The sequence below is a fragment of the Vombatus ursinus genome, unplaced genomic scaffold, assembly GCF_900497805.2.
Source record: "Vombatus ursinus unplaced genomic scaffold, bare-nosed wombat genome assembly UNPS02014791.1, whole genome shotgun sequence".
Lineage (NCBI taxonomy): Eukaryota > Metazoa > Chordata > Mammalia > Diprotodontia > Vombatidae > Vombatus > Vombatus ursinus.
Window position 1 is genome coordinate 1,261,194 of NW_020954569.1, and position 18,440 is coordinate 1,279,633.

The window sequence follows — 18,440 nt, forward strand, 5'->3', positions numbered from 1 at the left end:
TCCTGCTACAGTTACTAAATAGCTGTCTGACTCTGGATTAAGTCACTTAGCCTCTCTTACTCAGTTTCCTCATCTGTAAGATGGAGATATTATTAGCATCTACCTCACAGGGTTACTGCGAGGCTCAAAAGAGGTAACATATATAAAGCACTTTATAAACTTTCAATTGCTACATAAATGCTAGCTATATTTATGATATTATCTGATTTTTTTTCTCCACTTCAAAAATCAACAAAAATCTACTTAAAGAACCTACCATGTGCCAGCCATGATGCTAGGTAAGCACTAGGGATACAAAGAGCCCTCTATAGGCTCACATTCTAATGTATTTCCATAAATCACCCTTAGAGAATTTATCCAATATGCTTTGTTTCCTTCATTATTTTATGGACACTAGAACAACATTCGGACTCTCCTGTGATCCACACTCTCAGTCCATGACAGCTCATCTCCATTTCCAGTCATATACGTCCTTGATCATGTCTTTTATACTACAATGTCAAAATGTAAGAGGGTCTCAAATTTGTTCATATGTAAAGCAAAGGGTTTGGCATCCAGGGTTTCTTAAACTGGAATCTGTGAACTTGGTTTTTTTTTTTGTTTGTTTGTTGTTGCTGTTGTTGTTTTTTTCCCCTTTTTGGTGATTGGGGCGATTGGGGTTAAGTGACTTGCCAAGGGTCACATAGCTAGTAAGTGTTAAGTGTCTGAGGCCAAATTTGAACTCAGGTTCTCCTGACTTCCAGACTGGAGCTCTATCCACTGCGCCACCTAGCTGCCCCTATGAACTTGGTTTTTAAAACAATTTTGATAAATATATTTCTAAATAATTGATTTCCTTTGTAATCCTATGTTTTTTATTTAATCATTTAAAACCAGTATTCTGAGAAGGGGTCTCTAGGCTTTATCAGACTACGAAGGGAATGAATGACACAAAAGATGTTAAGAACCCTTAGAACAGATATTCTCCAAGATTCTTTCTGGCTCTAAAATCCTATCCTTCTAGAGCTATGATTCTATGAATTTTCTCAAAGTAGAAGAACCAAATTACTAGCCAGGACACAGGGCTCAGAAATCTTCAAATCTGTTTTCTCTTTAAAGAAATAATTCAATTTGCCTTCGCCAAAGAGCCCAAGTAGGCAAGCCTAAGATTATTTGCTCTGATATCTAGAAGGGTTAGGTCTTGAATTGCAGTTTTCAAATGAACAGATTAAGAGAATTTCAGCATTAAGGAGGATTTAAAGAACTAAGTCCGACCAGTACCTCAACAAATATCTCCTCTACAACATACTGACAAGTGTGTGTTGAGTCTTTCCTCAAAGTGAGGAGGAACCTACTTCTTAAAAGGAAGCCCATCCAATTTTTGAATAGCTCTAATTGCTAAGAAAACTTTATCTGGGGGCAGCTAATGGCACAGTGGATAGAGCACTGGCCCTGGAGTCAGGAGGACCTGAGTTCAAATCCAGCCTCAGACACTTGACACTTACTATCTGTGTGACCCTGGGCAAGTCACGCAACCTCATTGCCTAGCCCCCCGCCCCCCAAATGTATCTTGTATTGTGCAGAAATTTGCTTCTTTGTACATTTCCACCAAGTCACCCCTCTTCTATAGGAGGATACTTCAAAAATTTGGAGACAACTGTCACTACCTACATCCACTGTTGTTCAGTTATGTCTGACTCTTTGTGACCCCATTTGGGGATTTCTTTTCTTTTTTTATGTGTGTGAGGCAATTGGGGTTAAGTGACTTGTCCAGAGTCACACAGTTAGTGAGTGTTATGTGTCTGAGGCTGGATTTGAACTCAGGTCCTTCTGACTCCAGGGCCAGTACTCTATCCACTGCACCATCTAGCTGCCCCAATTTAGGGTTTTCCTGACAAAGATACTGGAGTAGTTTGCCATTTCCTTCTCCAGCTCATTTTACAGATGATGAAACTGAGACAAATAGGGTTAAGTGACTTGCCCAGGGTCACATAGCTGGTAAGTTTCTGAAGCCAGATTTGAATTCAGGAAGAGGAGTCTTCCTGACTCCAGGCCCAGTGCGCTATCCACTGTACCACCTAGCTGCCCTTGTGACCTCAAAAAAGTAACTTAACTTCTCAAGACCTATGTCCTTACCTGTAAAGTGAAAAATTGTATTATCTTATATCTAAAATCCCTTCTGGCTCTAAATTTATGAGCCTTTCTTCTCCTTAAATCTTCTTTCCAGGGCAGCTAGGTGGTGCAGTGGATAGAGTACTGAGTCAGGAGGACCTGAATTCAAATCTGCCTCAGACACAAGATACTTACTAGCTGTGTCCTTAGGCAAGTCACTTAACTCCGATTGCCACACACAAACACACACACACACACACAAAATCTTCTTTTCTCCAGACTAAACATTCCCCATTTCCTTTATTATTTAGACAAATGCTACACTTACCAAGTTTGCATTGGGAGGAATACTTAATCTGTCAATGTGGCACAGGGAAAAGGGCAAGGACTTTATCGACAGAGGACCTGGCTTCAAATCCTACCTCTGATGATCCCTACTTACATAATCCTGGGCAAATCACAACCTTCCTGTGACTCTTTCCTCATCTGTAAAATGTGTGGCTTGGAAGAGATAGCCTCTAAGGCATTTTCCAGCTCTCTGTCTATGACTCTATTATGCTCAAAGATCTTGAAAGCTAAATTTAATATAAAAACAAGACGGCTATGCATACTGTTTTGCATTTGGGTAAAAAAAAAACAACTTGATGGTACAAGTTGGGGGATGCATAGCTACACAACAGTATGAAAAAGAATGAGAAGGTTGAGTGAGCTAGGAGCTCATTGTGACTACGCAGTGCCTTGTTCACGTATCCCTCAGCTGCCAGATCTTGACTTTTCTACTTTCACATGCCTTATTATCTTTCTACTTCCACACACCCAACTGCAATCCTACTCAAGTCATGCATCATCTCTCACCTGGGCTGTTTCAGTAGCCTCCTCATTGATGTCCCTGCCCTAAGCTCTTCCCTCTCTAATCCATCCTTTACAAATTTGCCAAATGTATGAATCTAAAGCTCAAGTCTAACCATGTCATCCCATACTCAACAAGCTCCAGTGGGTCCCTATAATCTTCAGGATGAAATATAAAAAACTCCTTTGTTTGGCTTTTCAAGGGCTCTCAGCCTATTTCTCTGGTATGACTCCCTTCCTTCCACGCCACAGTCTAGCCAAACTGGCTCTTTTCTTGTTCCTTATAACCAACACCTTGTTTTCCACCTTTGGGTATCTTTGCTTTCGTTGTCCCCCATGGTCTCTCCATCTACAACCCTCAGAGTCTCTAGTTTCCTTTAAAGATCAACTACAGTGCCATCTTCTACAGGAGACCATTCCTAATCTCTCCAGTTAGGAGAGCCTTTCCCCTCAAATAATTTTGTCTAGTCTCAACACAGTTCTTTGCATAAAGTAAGCCTTTGGTGAATGCCTTTTCATACCTTCATTTCTATTTTGCATATATCTCTATCTATATGCTGCCTCCTCCAGCTAGACTATAAGCTCCCTGAGGAGGAGGATGGAGGAGAAGGAGGATGGATTGCATTCGTGTTGTTCTCTCCCCAGTGCTTAGCACAGCTCCTGGAACATGGGAGACTCTTAATAAGTGTTTGTTGACTGAATAATCTTACTCAGCAGGTACTGAACTAAATGTCCCCATTCTCCAAAACATTAATCATTATTCTACCGTAAGTCATTGACACTTACAGTCTGAGGATGGATAGCACCCCAAGGATACTTAAACATAAAACCAAGAATGGTCTTCATTCCAGGGCTGCTATCACAATGGGGCATTTGAAGGCAATGACCCACTTAGGGATAGCCTGGCTCCAGCAGGAAGTATTGCCTCTCTCTTGTAATTACTTACAGAGCGACAAAAGACATACTAAGCAGCAGTCTAAGGATTCAGTAGTATTGACCATTAATCAAGTGTTTCTACAACAGCAGTGTACACCCTATACTCCCAAACTGCTACCTAAGACGTGCTTCTTATGTTGAAGGAGTGGTCTGGATGAGGAAGGGAATTAGGCTGTTGTTTTCTCACATTCCTGTGTCTTCTGTCACTGGCTGGCTTCCTCTCAATCAGCACCAATCTAGTCAACAGTGGTTATAAATTATCCCAATGCATTGAAAGGGGTGAACACAGGGCTCCTTCCCTCCTACATTTTTATACGTCCCCTAACTATAAAACCTTACACACAACATTCCTGCTGCATTTTTACATCTATAATTTCCCAGAAATGCCTTTATATCCTATCCTTGTCGTGAAGAGAGAAAAAGATTTTTATATCTCTATATAACTACATCCTATTTCCACATATCTATATATCTTCAAATTCTCTCCTTGTGGTAAGGGGATAAAAATATGCATGTATCTGCATATCTATGTAGATACACAGATATCTATATTGAATGTCATTTTCCTCAGAAATGTCAAATACATGAATCCTATCTTTGTAATGAGGGGATTAAGAATAGACTATCACACCTATATCTATACCTGCACAGAGATGCATAAATCTATTATATAAAGATAAATTATATTAGCTATAAATTATATATATATAGATTACACTAGCTATAGATTACAAATTAATATGCAGATTAACTATGCAGAATCTAAATATATAAATTAACTACATATATATAGATAAGTGAGTACATATTAATTTATCTGTATGAAAGAGTAAAGTCTGTTTTTGATCCTGTCTACACAAAGACAGCATTTAAAGGCATTTCTGGGGAAATGATATAGCAAATCTATCTATATATATAGATATATAAATCATCCATAGCTAAAAGAGCAGCAGTACTCTATACTCTCCCATCCCCTCCCCCCTTTAAATTGTTCATTTTTGTTTGAGCAGTCAAACCATCCTAGTAAATTGAATTGACTTCACCAGAAGAAAGGACTCAGCCATCAAATGAAAGTTAAGATGCAGAGTGGACAGGAGGTCAGTCACTTCCCAGAATGCAGGTGTGGAGCAGAAGGTCAGCAGTGCCCCTGGCGGTGCCTGACACACTCTAGTGACCCTTAGGAATTATCTACTTTCCCAGCAGCATCTGCCAGTAAAAACTGAACTGATTAACTGAGAGTCCCTGTGGTCTTACATTCAGCCAAGAAAATCCTCACCATCAAGTGAATGGGAGATGGGAAGAGAGAGATCCATGCCAATATGGTCCAGATTGGACTATTTTCCAGTTCGACCAATAGAACTAAATCCTATCCTGATCAAAAGATACAAACTCACAGCCAAATCCTCAGCAACATATGGCCCCTCACACTTCATGCATCTGTCTCTATAGTTTGAGCATTACTGAAATGCAAGTTAAAATAAAACAACATTCAAAGCTAAATAAAGGCAGCAAAATCATAAGCCAAATGACCTACCATAAAGCAGTGTAAATACTTTGAACATCAGATCTACCTTTAGGAGGGAGTAATCACTAAAAGTCAAGAAGACAGAAATAACTTGGCTGCCTACCTAGTTATAGGACAAGCCAACTGCTTTTCTGCTTTCAAAGCAGTGCAGAATTATTCAATGGATGCTACCTGAAAGTTTTAACACTTTAGAAAATCAAGCAATTAAGATGATACAGATCATACTCAGACTTGCTACAGCAGGGAAAGTTGAGAGGTAAAGAAAAAAGCCCAATGTAAGACTTGATGTTTGGTTATCAAAATGGCAGACACCCTTTGGATACCATCATGGTTTTAAATCTGAAGTTCCATCAAAAGGATGATCCAAGGGGATGCTTTTTCATTCCTGATGCACCAGCTGCAGAAACTCTGGCATCTTTTGGATGATTTGGCTATTGCTGTGGCCTGATTCAATAAAGACTGGATGCTGAGCAAGCAACTGTCTTGTTCAGGGCAAACAGAAGGAAAGATGCCCTCCACTGAGGGTGGGGAGATGGATGGAATCCCTGGGGCACTGAATCCCCCACCTCAGGTTAGCCTCAAAAGATGTACAGGATTTCAATAGAGACAGCGTATGTATGTGTTGTGTGCATGTGTATACTTGTGTATATGTGTATGTGTTTATATATGTATGGGTGTGCACATGTACGTGGGAATGCTGTAATGAGGTAGATCAAGAGCACTCTAGGAGTAATGAATGGAAGGGGATAAGAGAAGAAGGGGAGAGATAGAAGGGAGGGCAGATTAGGGTATTCAGAATGCATGCCATTTTGGGGTGGAGGGAGGGACAAGATGGGGAGAAAATTTGGAACTCAAAATCTTGTGGAAGTGAATGTTGAAAACTAAAAATGAATAAATTAATTTAAAAAAAAATGAATGGGAGCAGCTAGGTGGCATAGTGGATAGAGCACCGGCCCTGAAGTAAGGAGGACCTGAGTTCAAATCTGGCCTCAGACCAAATACTTGACAGGTACTAGCTGTGTGACCTTGGGCAAGTCACTTAACCCCAATTGCCTCACCAAAAAAAAAAAAGAATGGCACGTACAAAGGTATGGGAGTAGGAAGTGAGGGTTGTGTTAAAGTTAAAGCATCTCTGGTAGTAGTGTAGGGCATGTGAGAGGGAGTGATGCGAGACAAGGCAAAGTGCAATGGCACCAGAACAGAAAAGGTCTTAAATGCCAAACTAGTAAGCATCCTAAGCTTTATTTTTGGGGGAATGTGAGGCCATTTAGCTGAGGATGGGTAGCAAATTAACTTTCAGGCCACCAACAAGTCATACAATTTAAAAGTGTTGGAACCCTGAGGAGAATGTCATCAATTACGTTTGCCATTATGTTTCTTGGGCACCTTAGAGTCCTCTTTAGGACTGGCAAGTGAAGGGGAGGGAAGAATCAATTCATCTAGAACTCTCCTCCTCTCTCCTTTCCATTCCCATGGCAACCATCTTCATTCAGGTCCTTATCACTTCTTTCTGGACTGCTGGTCTCGCTGCTTTTAGCCTCTTGCCTTTCCAACATATCCTTTACCTGCTGCATGGAGATTATATCACTTGTGTGCTCAGAAACCTTCAATGTCTCCCCACTACCTGTGGAAAAATGTATTGAGTCCTTACCCCGGCATGTGAGGTCCTCTTTAATCTATCTTCAATCTACCTTTTTCCAGCCTTTCCTTACCTGGCTGTCACTCTTTGTTCTAATATATCCTCATTGTTCACCATTTTCCAATGTCGTCCGTCTTCTTTTCCACGTGCCTTTGTTTCATGCCATCACTTGAATGCTGGAATTGTCTGTGCATTTCAATCCTTCCTTTCCTTTAAGGCCCACTCCACATACCACCTCTTCCATTAAACCTCCCCCTGATCTTTCTCAGCTCTAAGTGAAGCCTTCCTCTGATATTCCTGATACTACTCTGCTTGGACCTCTCCTTTATATAATCCCCCTTTATATAATATGTGTGTGTGTGTGTGTGTATACTATACCCCCAACTAGATTGTAAGCTCTCTGAATTAAGAGACAGGATTGGTTTAATGTCTGTATCACTAATGTCTACCATAGCACAATGCATCACACATACAAACGATACATAATACATGTTTGCTGAATTCATCCATTTTGAGGCAAAGATAGTTTGGAGTTCTAAGTCTGCTCTGTATTATTCCATATAGAAAGATTCCATATAAAGCAATAACTCATAAAACCTAGAAATGTTTAAATAAACAAAAAGTCATTTTAAATTCTCTGTAAATGGGAATTTTTTTTTCTTCTAAAAGAAGACAACATATGTAAATTGAAGCAAATGTTTCAATACAGATAAGAATGGGCAAAAAAATTCAGGCACTTCTCCAAATCAATCAACATCTACCACCAAAAGTCACAAATGTATCATTGCAAGAAGACTCTCACCATAATGAAGTTAAAATAGAAGCGCCCTGCATTGCACTGTATGCTTTCATTCAAACACAAAAGTACATTTAGAATCTCTGGTTTATACCCTGTCTCCACAGGTACCTATACACACAGTTTAACACTGTTCTTCTCTAGATGATGTTCAAGATTTTTCTGTTAAGCACATACAGGTTTTGTGGCCTATTTCTAGCAAAACCATGTTTGTGCTGTATTTTGGGAAAGGAGCAAAATTAGTAAATGTGGGCTCTCAATGGGTAGGAAGCAGGGGAAAATAGTATCACTGGTTTTAAGAAAGAGAGCACATTTGCAGCAATCTGTCCAGAAACACAGTTTAAAACTGAAAGACAAGTCAGAAGGTTCACACAAGCCAAATGAGGTGACAGGCTCCTCAAAAAGCAAAATCCAGGCAACTGTATTTGGTTTCCATCCTGAAGATGGTGCACCCAAACACCACACAAAAGACAGAATGTTAGCTGTGGTCTCCAAACCACTCCCCTCCAAACCTCCCTGCACCCCCCACCTTAACACCTCCCCTGCCTCCATGCACACAAAAGTCTTAATGTAAACAACAGCATCGGCTGCTACTGCTGCTCTGTTACCTGTCAGCCTTCATCAGCAGATTGGGTGGTAGCTCCACAAGCTGGTTGTGCTGAACATCTAGAACTTCCACCTGGGTTCTCTCCAGTCTTTCTGGTAGCCTGGTTAGCTGGTTATGCCCTAACAGCAGTTTACGAAGACTACTATTACAAAACAAGCTGTGAAGAACAACAGAATCAATTTAGAAAGGGAGGGATTGAGAAGCAGTTAAAAAATTAAATATAGCCAAATCTTCCTCACCCCCCCATCTCCCAAAGCTGCATGGATCAAAATGATCTGAGAAACAGAAAGTCTGTTTCAACACAAGGTAGGAGTTTATCTCCATCTCAAACTTTTCCTTTCTTTTTTTGAGTAACTTTAAAGAAATAAAAGGTGGTGAACTCTCAAGTATTTATAGGAAGTTCTACTCCAAGTTGTCAGTAATTTACTTTAAGGAAGCTAGGTGGCATAGTGCTTAGAGTGCTGGGCCTGGAGTTGGGATGATTCATCCTCCTGAGTTCAAATCTGGCCTCAGACACTTCCTAGCTGTGTGACCCTGGGTAAGTCACTTAACTTTATTTGCCTCAGTTTCTTCATCTGTAAAATGAGCTGGAGAAGGAAAGGGCAAACCACTCCAGCATCTTTGCCAAGAAAAACCCAAATGGGAGCATGAAGAATTAAACAAGACTGAAAAACAACTGAACAATTCTAAGGTGTGTTTTTTCTACATATAACCATGGCATACTCATTGGTAAACACATCTGTTTTCCTCTAAATAAAAGAGGAGAAAAAATAGGAAAGGAAGAAGAAAAGGGAAGCTGAATGATAGGGTCACAAAATGGAAGAATGGGTAAAAAGAGATGTGTGTATGCAGGAAGGAAATAAAAAATGCTAATCTTAAGTTTTCATAGCAAGATTTCTATCTCCCTTTTAATTCTTTGTATATTTGTCATATTCCTCTAGTAGAATGGAAGCTCCTTAAGGACAGGAAGTGTTTAGTCTTTGTCTACATCCTTAGTCTCTTACATCATGCCTTGCACATGGTAGGTACCTAATTAATCACTAAGGAATCAATCATACTATTCTATTGCACCTACTTCAGTGCTTAGCACAGAAATATAGTACAAATATTTTTGACTAGCTATTAATTAAGCCAATAAAGTGGTTTTTTTTGGGGGGGGGGAGAAAATTGGGGTTAAGTGACTTGCCCAGGATCACAGAGCTATTAAGCGTCTGAAGCTGGATTTGAATTCAGGTCCTCCTGATTCCAGGGCTAGTTCTCTACCCACTTTACCACCTACCTGCCCCTTGAAAGTTTTTTTTTTAGATGTATACAGAAAAAGCTATACCACTCTTTCTTCACTTGTAGACTCATATTTTTTTCTTTGTCTTTTTCTCCCAACCTGTATGTATTCGGATTTTTTTTTTTTTGAGAAGACTGTAGGTTTCCTATTTTGTTTTTGTTTAATGCTAGAATGAATATATTGTGTTGGGAATGAAATTCATCTATTCTGTTTTTCTATCTTGATATTTGAAGAGCTATTTGCAAGCCTGGGCATGCTTCTTTTTCTATTGATGATTAGAAGTAAAATGAAAGAAAAATGTTGCATGAGAAGATATAAAACCACATTTTAGTGGCATGTGGTTTCTATAACTGTTGTAACCAATAACATCAGATGTTAGCCATAATACTAAAAGTGAGGGACTGAGAAAGATACTATGGAAGAGTTAGTTAAGATAGTATTAGCTAATCTAGTTCAGTATAGACTAAAAACACATAACTTTTGTCAACATTTTAGAAAGATAGAAATAGATAGATATATTGACATACATATTTACATGTACACATATGTATTTATCACCTGATTTCCTCCCCAAAGAGATACATTAATCAGGCAGAAGATGTAATCCGTTCTAACACTGGTATCCAATACAGCTAAAATTTTTACACTGAATTTTTAAAAAATATTTTTATTTATTTAATTATTTCCCAATTACATTTAAAAAAATATAACATTCATTAAAATAAATTTTAAGTAAGAAATTCTCTCCCTTTCTCCTGCTTATCCTATCTCACACTGAATTTCAACACTGAGACTTTACCTCATATAATGTGCTACTTTTCTAAGCTTGGGTTTCTTAGCACCTACCCCATAGGGTTATTATGAGGATAAAATGAGATAATATTTATAAAGCATTTAGCATAGTACCTGGCACATAGTATAGATACTATATTTGTTATTCATTCGTGTCCAATTCTTTGTGACCCCATATAAGATTTTCTAGGCAAAGATACCAGAGAGGTTTGCCATTTCCTTCTCCAGCAGATTAAGGCAAACAGAAGTTAAGTGACTCTTCCAGGGTCACACAGCTAGTGAGTGTCTGAACTCAGATCTTCCTGACTCCAGTCCCAGAGCTCTATCTACTTAAGTCACGTAGCTGCCTCTATAAATATTATATGTGTTAGCTATTATTATTATTATTTATAATAATAACCTAAAACAGTTTCCATTAACATAAAATAAATTTAAGATTAAATATCTTTGGGAAAAATTCTGATTAAAGGTCAGCTATATTGTCTTTTGTTTTTGTGTCTTTAACAGAGGAAGGAAGGCAACAAGTATTTATTGAATTTCTATACTATATGCCAGGTACTGTGATAAATGTGTTACAAATATCTCATTTGATCCTCACAACAACTCTGGAAAGTAAGTGATGTTATCATCCTCATTTTACAACTGAACAAACTGAGACAGATAGCAGTTAGGTCACTTGCCCAGGGTCACACCACTACTAAGTGTCTAAGTAAGTGTCTAAGGTTGGATTTGAACCCAGGCCCAGTACTCTATTCACTGTGCCACCTAACTGCCCCTGAGGGCTAGAATATAGATAATAAATTCCAGATATTTCATATATCATAAAGGTGTTACCTGGGAGACTATTACAATTAAAGATGTAGCAAGTTCTACGTACTTAAATTAAGTGTGGACTTTTATCAGCTTGTTAATGAGAATCTCTTAGGGAGGTGATAGAAGGGAGGGCAGATTAGGGGAAAGGGTATTCAGAATGCATGCTGTCTTGAGGTGGGCAGAGGCGAGAGACAGGGAAAAAATATGAAACTCAATCTTGTGGAAGTGAATGCTGAAAATTAAAAATAAATTAATTAATTAAAAAAACAAACAAACAAACATGGTCTGTAAGGCTAGGATTTAGATTACTGGAGCCCAGCTTAAAATATAGGAATGACATGTTTCTGGCCAGAGATAGAATGTACTTCGGTGTTTTTTTTAAAGGTTGTTAAGAATTAATTTACCTGGAGTCTTGAGGGGAGGGTTGAGGGGAGAGAGAAGATGAGACATTTACAATAACTTTATTTGAGGAAATTCTACAGGTCAGATTCTAGCAAGTTCTCTAATAGAGTTACTAAGCAAGTATGGAGAACAGAAGACTTTTGCAACAGTCTTCATAGTGGGCAGGACTGGTTATTTATGATCTCAGTGCATTCTGGACGTAATCCTAAAATAGAAGGCAAAGAGGCTGGAGGAATGTCTCTCTACTTTTCAGGTTATTTGACAGAATGAAGTGTTGCTTTAAAAAAAAATGGGAAAAAGCTTTAATGTGAGAAAAAAGAAGAAAGTTCTAAAGAGGCACAGAGGAATGCTGACCTATAGAAGCAAGGGCTTGAAAAGAGAAAAAGGCAGACTTGGGAAGAGAACTGCTCTTTAAAAACACAGTGTGTCTCAAATTGGGCATGGAAATCGATCTTACCCTACAGGAAAATAGAAGGAGATAAAGGAGGGGAGGTGATAGAAGGGAGGGCAGATTAGGGGAAAGGGTATTCAGAATGCATGATGTCTTGAGGTGGGGAGAGGGGAGAGACAGGGAAAAAATATGAAACTCAATCTTGTGGAAGTGAATGCTGAAAATTAAAAATAAATTAATTAATTAAAAACAAACAAACAAACAAACATGGTCTGCAAGGCTAGGATTCAGATTACTGGAGCCCAGCTTAAAATATAGGAATGACATGTTTCTGGCCAGAGATAGAATGTACTTTGGTGTTTTTTTTAAAAGTTGTTAAGAATGAATTTGCCTGGAGTCTTGAAAAACTAATCAAAAGGGTTTTATACTGAAAAAGAAGAGAAAAGAGAAGAAAATTCATTCAGACAGACAAAGATAAGGAAAAAAAAGTAAGTCTTAATTTTTACTAACCTCTAACTGAAATTTAGCATGCCCTTCAGTTATAATTGTAGGCAACAGGCTTCACCAGACTGCTATGGGGGTCCATGAAACTCAAAAAGCTTAAGAACCCCTACAACAGACAGAAGCCACAATGGAGGAAAAAGAATAGCAGTAGAGACAACCAGAGACTCACAAAAATCGAAGGAAAGAGCCAGCAACAAAACCATTGCTCTGGATGTCTACACACAAAAGCACAAGGTATGAGGAATGAGCAAGACAAACTAGACATCCTGGCTCAGAGGAAGCTATTTTCCCATGTCACTGACAGCTGGTGGGATGAGACCCAGGACTGGAACATGGTTCTAGAAAGGTATGCTATACCTTAGTCAAAAGGAACAGATCAGATGAGTAAATAATTGGGGAAAGTCAACAAGCTTGGCATGTAGACATCACATTGTCATGCGAGGGAAACTTCAATCATCTGGATCATTGCTGGAGCTCACTCTCTGACCAAAGAAGGCCCTGTAACAATTCTATGACTTGCTTTAATGATAATTTGAGCCTTTAAAAGGTAGAGAAAACGACTGCCATCCTAGATCTGATTCTCACCCACAAGGGATAAGAATAAGCTAAAATAAGAACCTGGAAAGAAAATGGACAATCCAAATTAGAATTTGTGATAAAGAAAGGAAGGAAAGCCAGGTGTAGACTGACAGGCACCCTACATTTGGGGAGAACAGATTTAAGGGGTAAAGAGAAAAGATAAATGAGATCTTAGGGACTAAAGTTCTACACAGGCAATGGCCTGGGGTGGGCAGGAAACTCAAGAATAAAATTCTAAAAACATAAATTTAAAAAAAAATCTGATGAGAACAAAAAAGGGAATTTATCCAAAGAGCCCAAGAGGGAGCTCATCAATCAATTTAAATTCAAACACATATGTGAAGATGATGGCCTTGAGGGCAGATAATGGAGGAAGAATTCAAAAGCACAGCACCATTCCATATGACTTAGGCTGGAGTTCTACTGAACTGAATGACGTGAAGCTGGCTAGGAATGCCAAGAACAAGAAAAAAGATTTTGTAAAATGATAAGAGTATCAAGAAGGTATGAGGACTGCTGCTTATGGTGTATGATAAAACAACACATGACAGAAAGAAGCGAGAATTGCTCAATTCTTACTGAGCTTGTTTTCTCTGAAAGGAGAAAAAGCTTCGTGTGGAAAGAACAGACAAAAAATGGTTCCCCGTGGGCTGATGCCCCAAATTAAGAAGATGGTAAAAAGGTAACCTAGACATCCTTGATGAATTAAAGTCACTAGGCCAGATGTATTGCATCCCAAGGAACTGGAGGAAATGGTGGATGTGACTGGAGAAGGAAAATCTAACGAGGATAAGACAGTTCTGCCCAGGGAACAGAACCAGAAAGGATGGATGAAAGCTGCTAAAAGGCAAATTCAGGCTTGAAGGAAGAACTTCCTAATTACAAGAGCTATCCAAAAGTAGAACGGATGGTCCTGGAAGGGAGCTCTCTCTCTCTCACTGGCAGTCAACAAGCAAAGGCCGGCTGATTGTTTGCCAGTATTTTGTAGAGAGGATTTTTGTTCAGGTACATGTTTGTACCGAATGGCTTCTGAAGTCCCTTCTAATCCTGAGGCTCTCTTAAATGCCCTTTTTCCTACTTAGTAAACAATGTTTGATGTCCCTGTTCTCCCCTGATACTATTACATATTAAGAGGCTATACCAATGTCAACATTGCATGTGCTTAAACAGTTATTCTAGTAATGCATTGCTCCACACACACTTATTCCCTACAGTAATAAAGGCTATACATTTGTAAAAGAGTTATATTTAGATAGGAGTGCAACTGATGGACACAGACTATACAGAAGGAATTTGATTATTGTAGGGATTGAAAAAGTGACCTTGTTGACACTTACTAGCTGTGTGACCCTGGGCAAGTCACTTAACCCCAACTGCCTTAAAAAAAAAAAGTTACATACTGGATTTTGGGGCAGCTAGGTGGCACAGTGGATACAGCACCAGCCCTGAAGTCAGAAGGACCTGAGTTCAAATCCAGCCTCAGACCAAACACTTGACACTTACTAGCTGTGTGACCCTGGGCAAGTCACTTAACCCCAATTGCCTAAAAAAAAAAAAAAAAAGGAAAAAGTGACCTTGGCTTTATTCGCACTCAGTTGAAATTACTCTCTGGCTCTTGGACAGGTCAACTAAACATGTATATTCCACAACTAACTAACTCTTTAACAGAAAATGTGATTTTATTCACCATCAGAATTCCCAACAATTAGCTTTAAGGATAATCTCTTAATATAAAAGCTCCTGTGAAAAACAGATTTATACACTCCCTCAACATTGTTTTGTTTTGTTTTTTAAAGGCAGTTGGGGTTAAGTGACTTGCCCAGGGTCACACAGCTAGTAAGTGTCAAGTGTTAGGTCTGAGGCCGGGTCTGAACTCAGGTCCTCCTGATTTCAGGGCCAGTGCTCTATCCACTGTGCCACCTAGCTGCCCCTCAACAGTGTTTTCAAGGAAGAATCTGGCTCTATATCACTGAATGAATGATCATGGTACCATGCATTTCCTCATGCTTAATGATCAGTGGACAAGAGTAGAAAGGGACTGGATGTACACTGAATCATAGCTCAGTCTCCCCAAAATATTTTGTTGCAAATTTTGACAACCTGAAAACAAAGGATATGCCTGGTGTTTTTTTTTGTTTGTTTTTTGGGGGCAGGGTTGTGGACATTGGGGATCACATGGTCTTTTTATAAATCCAGCAGGTCATTTCATTAAAGATTAGGAAACAAAAGAAAATTGGGGAGAATAAGAGAGAAAGAGAAGAGAAACAGAGGAAAAGGAAAGGTCTCTTAGCCCATATTTCATATTAGGAAAAACAAAACTCTGCTTGTTGGTATCAGGTTTATTAACAAGCTAAGATCTATGAAAATTTCTTTTTAAGAACTATATTGAAGTAATAAGCGAGGAAGTCATTTCTTACAATCAATTTGTACAAATGGTGCATTCCAAAAGGATCAAGATCCTATAGGTGGCCCCATCAGGTAGCTTGACACGTCTTTGAACATTCTTTTTGGTTTATGAAATAAAATAAAAAACTTCCACTACGTACTAACTCTGCATGGCTTTAAAATGTTTGGCTGAAATTCAAAGCCACATTCTGTTTTTCACTGCATGAAAGTAAAGAAGAAAAGGCCAGACCAAGTTTATAGCCCAATGACACCACATGAGGTAAAAGACACCAAACAAAAGATGAAAACAAGCTTTTCTGTCACAGGGACAAGGTACACACTAACTCAGCATTCTGAGTGACTTCTAGTTTCAGGTTTGGTCCTTTGGTCTACAGTACTTACCTCGCAGGGAGCTCACGGATCTGGTTATGACCAATGTCCAACACTTCTAGCTTGCGGCTCTCACAAACCCACTCAGGCATGCTTTCCAGGTGGTTCCTACAAATAAAGGCACATTTTTTTTTTTAAAGTTAGGATTCAGCCTAAGTTTTGGTCCTAGGATAAAAGAGATGTCAAAGACAATCTCTTCTATTAAGCCCAAGGCCCTGTCCTTCAAATAACAATATGTGAAGTATATAATTAGAAAGAAATACGAGAATAAAACTTTCACATAATTTTTAAAAATAATAATGATGACATTTGACACTTACTAGCTGTGCAATCCTGGGCAAATCAACCTCAACTGCCTCTCAAATGATGATGTTGATGATGATAATGATATTGAAATGTGAGGCAGTTGCTCAATTCCTCCAGGACCAGTACTTTAGTACTAAAACTGCCTAGAGTTGCTTGTTCATGATCAAAGGCAAAATGTGTTCAAAGATGTCTCATATGTGATAGCTGATTATGAAGTAGGGAGAGTCGTTCTTTTAAAAACAAAAATGCCAGAACTCCCATGACTAAATGAATGCTCTCCTTTTAAACAATCAGCATGGGAGGCCATCTATATTTCATAACATTGCTTCTACCGTTTAATATACCTTTGGACCTGCCCATTTGGACTTGCCTTCTGCCAGTTTATGAACCATATAGGAAAATTAGGTGAATTATTTTATTGTATTTTGAATGCAAAGATAACTTTATCAAGTTAAACATATTTAGACAGTCTATACATCCTGGACTCCACTCCCCATATGTTGTGTTCCCTTCTAGGTGCTCTAAATTCTAGAACTTATTTTAGTAAGCTGAATTTTACACTTTTAAGTGTTACCTACACTTAAGTAAAAACTATGATTATACTTACAGCATTTATACATTATACTATATTTTCATATTTATTTATGTTACATTCAAACTAAAACTATTTAAGTACATGCATGGTTATAGTTGGATCACATATACCTCTATGCTTTAGGATCAACTTCACCATAACATTCCTTTCAAATGGAATAAATGCCACAGTGCGGCATGATTCTGTGAGATTCATTCAACTTTCCTATTTACAAACAGAACTAGGGGACTGGTCAGAATATATAATCCAAATATTGATTTTAGGAGTCAGGATCCTTTGACAAGACACAGAGCTAAAAATGCTACAAAGGATGAACAGAAATGTAGACCCAGGTAGGGGAACATTATTCAATATAAGCAAAATTACACATATACACACCCCAATTCACACAAAGAAACAACTTAGGGCAAAGTTTAGATATTTAGAATACAACACAAACCCGAGAAATCATATAGTCCAATTCTCTTCTTACAAAGATGAAAAAAAAAGTTCTTGCTCAAAGTGATAGCTACTGGCAGAACTGAGGCCTCCTTAAGCTCCCCAGCTCACCGCTCTTCACCACACTGTATTGCCTCTCCACTGTCTGAGCTCCAGGCAATGATGCTCAGCTAACTGACCAGACCTAATGTTAAGATTTTTCTTCTATTCGTCATCTTGGTCTATTTGTAATTAGTTAGGCTGGATCACTATTGAGTACAAGTATTCACAGCTGGGCTGTGACACATTCTTCTCAAGATAATTATGCCACTACCACTGGAACATTTTAATGGGTACATTGCTAAGGCACTCTTTTAAAGCCTAAATAATAAAAACTAATGGAACAACATTGAGATTTCATATACATGCTTTACATTTAAGAGAGAGTTTATACATGAATTCAGCTGGAATTGCTTAAAGAATTTTCAAACAATTTTACCTCAAAGCATTCCAATTCTAGCACATTGACTCCTTACCTAGAAACATCCATGAAGGTCAGATGATTCGGAACTGGGTAAACATCGAGTTGCACAAGTTCTAAGGGGGGAAAAAAACAAGACATGAAAATACTATAAAAATGGCACAGAAATGTGTTGATTAAGTATCATTATCTTTTTTTCCCTCTGCGTTCATAATTTAACTCTGACACTTTAACTAAAGGGATCTTTTGCATGCAATCGTGATTTATCTGAAAGACTGAATAAGTGGTTTTATCACTTTTTCCCCACTCCTGTATCTAGATTTTAGCTCTCCATTCCTCTTGTCTTGACATAAATACTGTTATAATTGGTGAATTAACAAATGAATTCTATGCATCTTTGACATTTCCTCCATAAAATCCTCCACAATCTAGCTTTCTGCTTTTACAATTGTACTAAAACTACTCCCAGTCACCAATGACCATCCTTCTAGCCAAATCCAGTGCCTATTCCCAACTGTCCTTATGCTCAACCTCCCTAAGACATGTGACGCTGATGATCATCTGCTCCTTTGAAATCTATGAGACTGTGATCCTCTGGTCCCTGTTCCTCTCCTATCTTTTCTTCGTTGCTCTAAGAAACTGACTCACTCTCATGATTTC

General features: G+C 38.6%; 1 protein-coding gene across 1 annotated transcript in view; it reads right to left on the reverse strand.

Moving 5' to 3' along the window:
- The window catches only part of PHLPP1 (PH domain and leucine rich repeat protein phosphatase 1), a 278,132-nt gene that overhangs the window by 52,306 nt on the left and 207,386 nt on the right, over nucleotides 1-18,440 (reverse strand). Inside the window, exons 8-10 of the mRNA XM_027869097.1 lie at nucleotides 17,836-17,896; nucleotides 15,994-16,089; nucleotides 8,445-8,600 (exon numbers count right to left, since the gene is read on the reverse strand). Of these exons, the coding sequence (XP_027724898.1) occupies nucleotides 8,445-8,600; nucleotides 15,994-16,089; nucleotides 17,836-17,896 (313 nt within the window). The remainder of the gene's footprint in view (nucleotides 1-8,444; nucleotides 8,601-15,993; nucleotides 16,090-17,835; nucleotides 17,897-18,440) is intronic.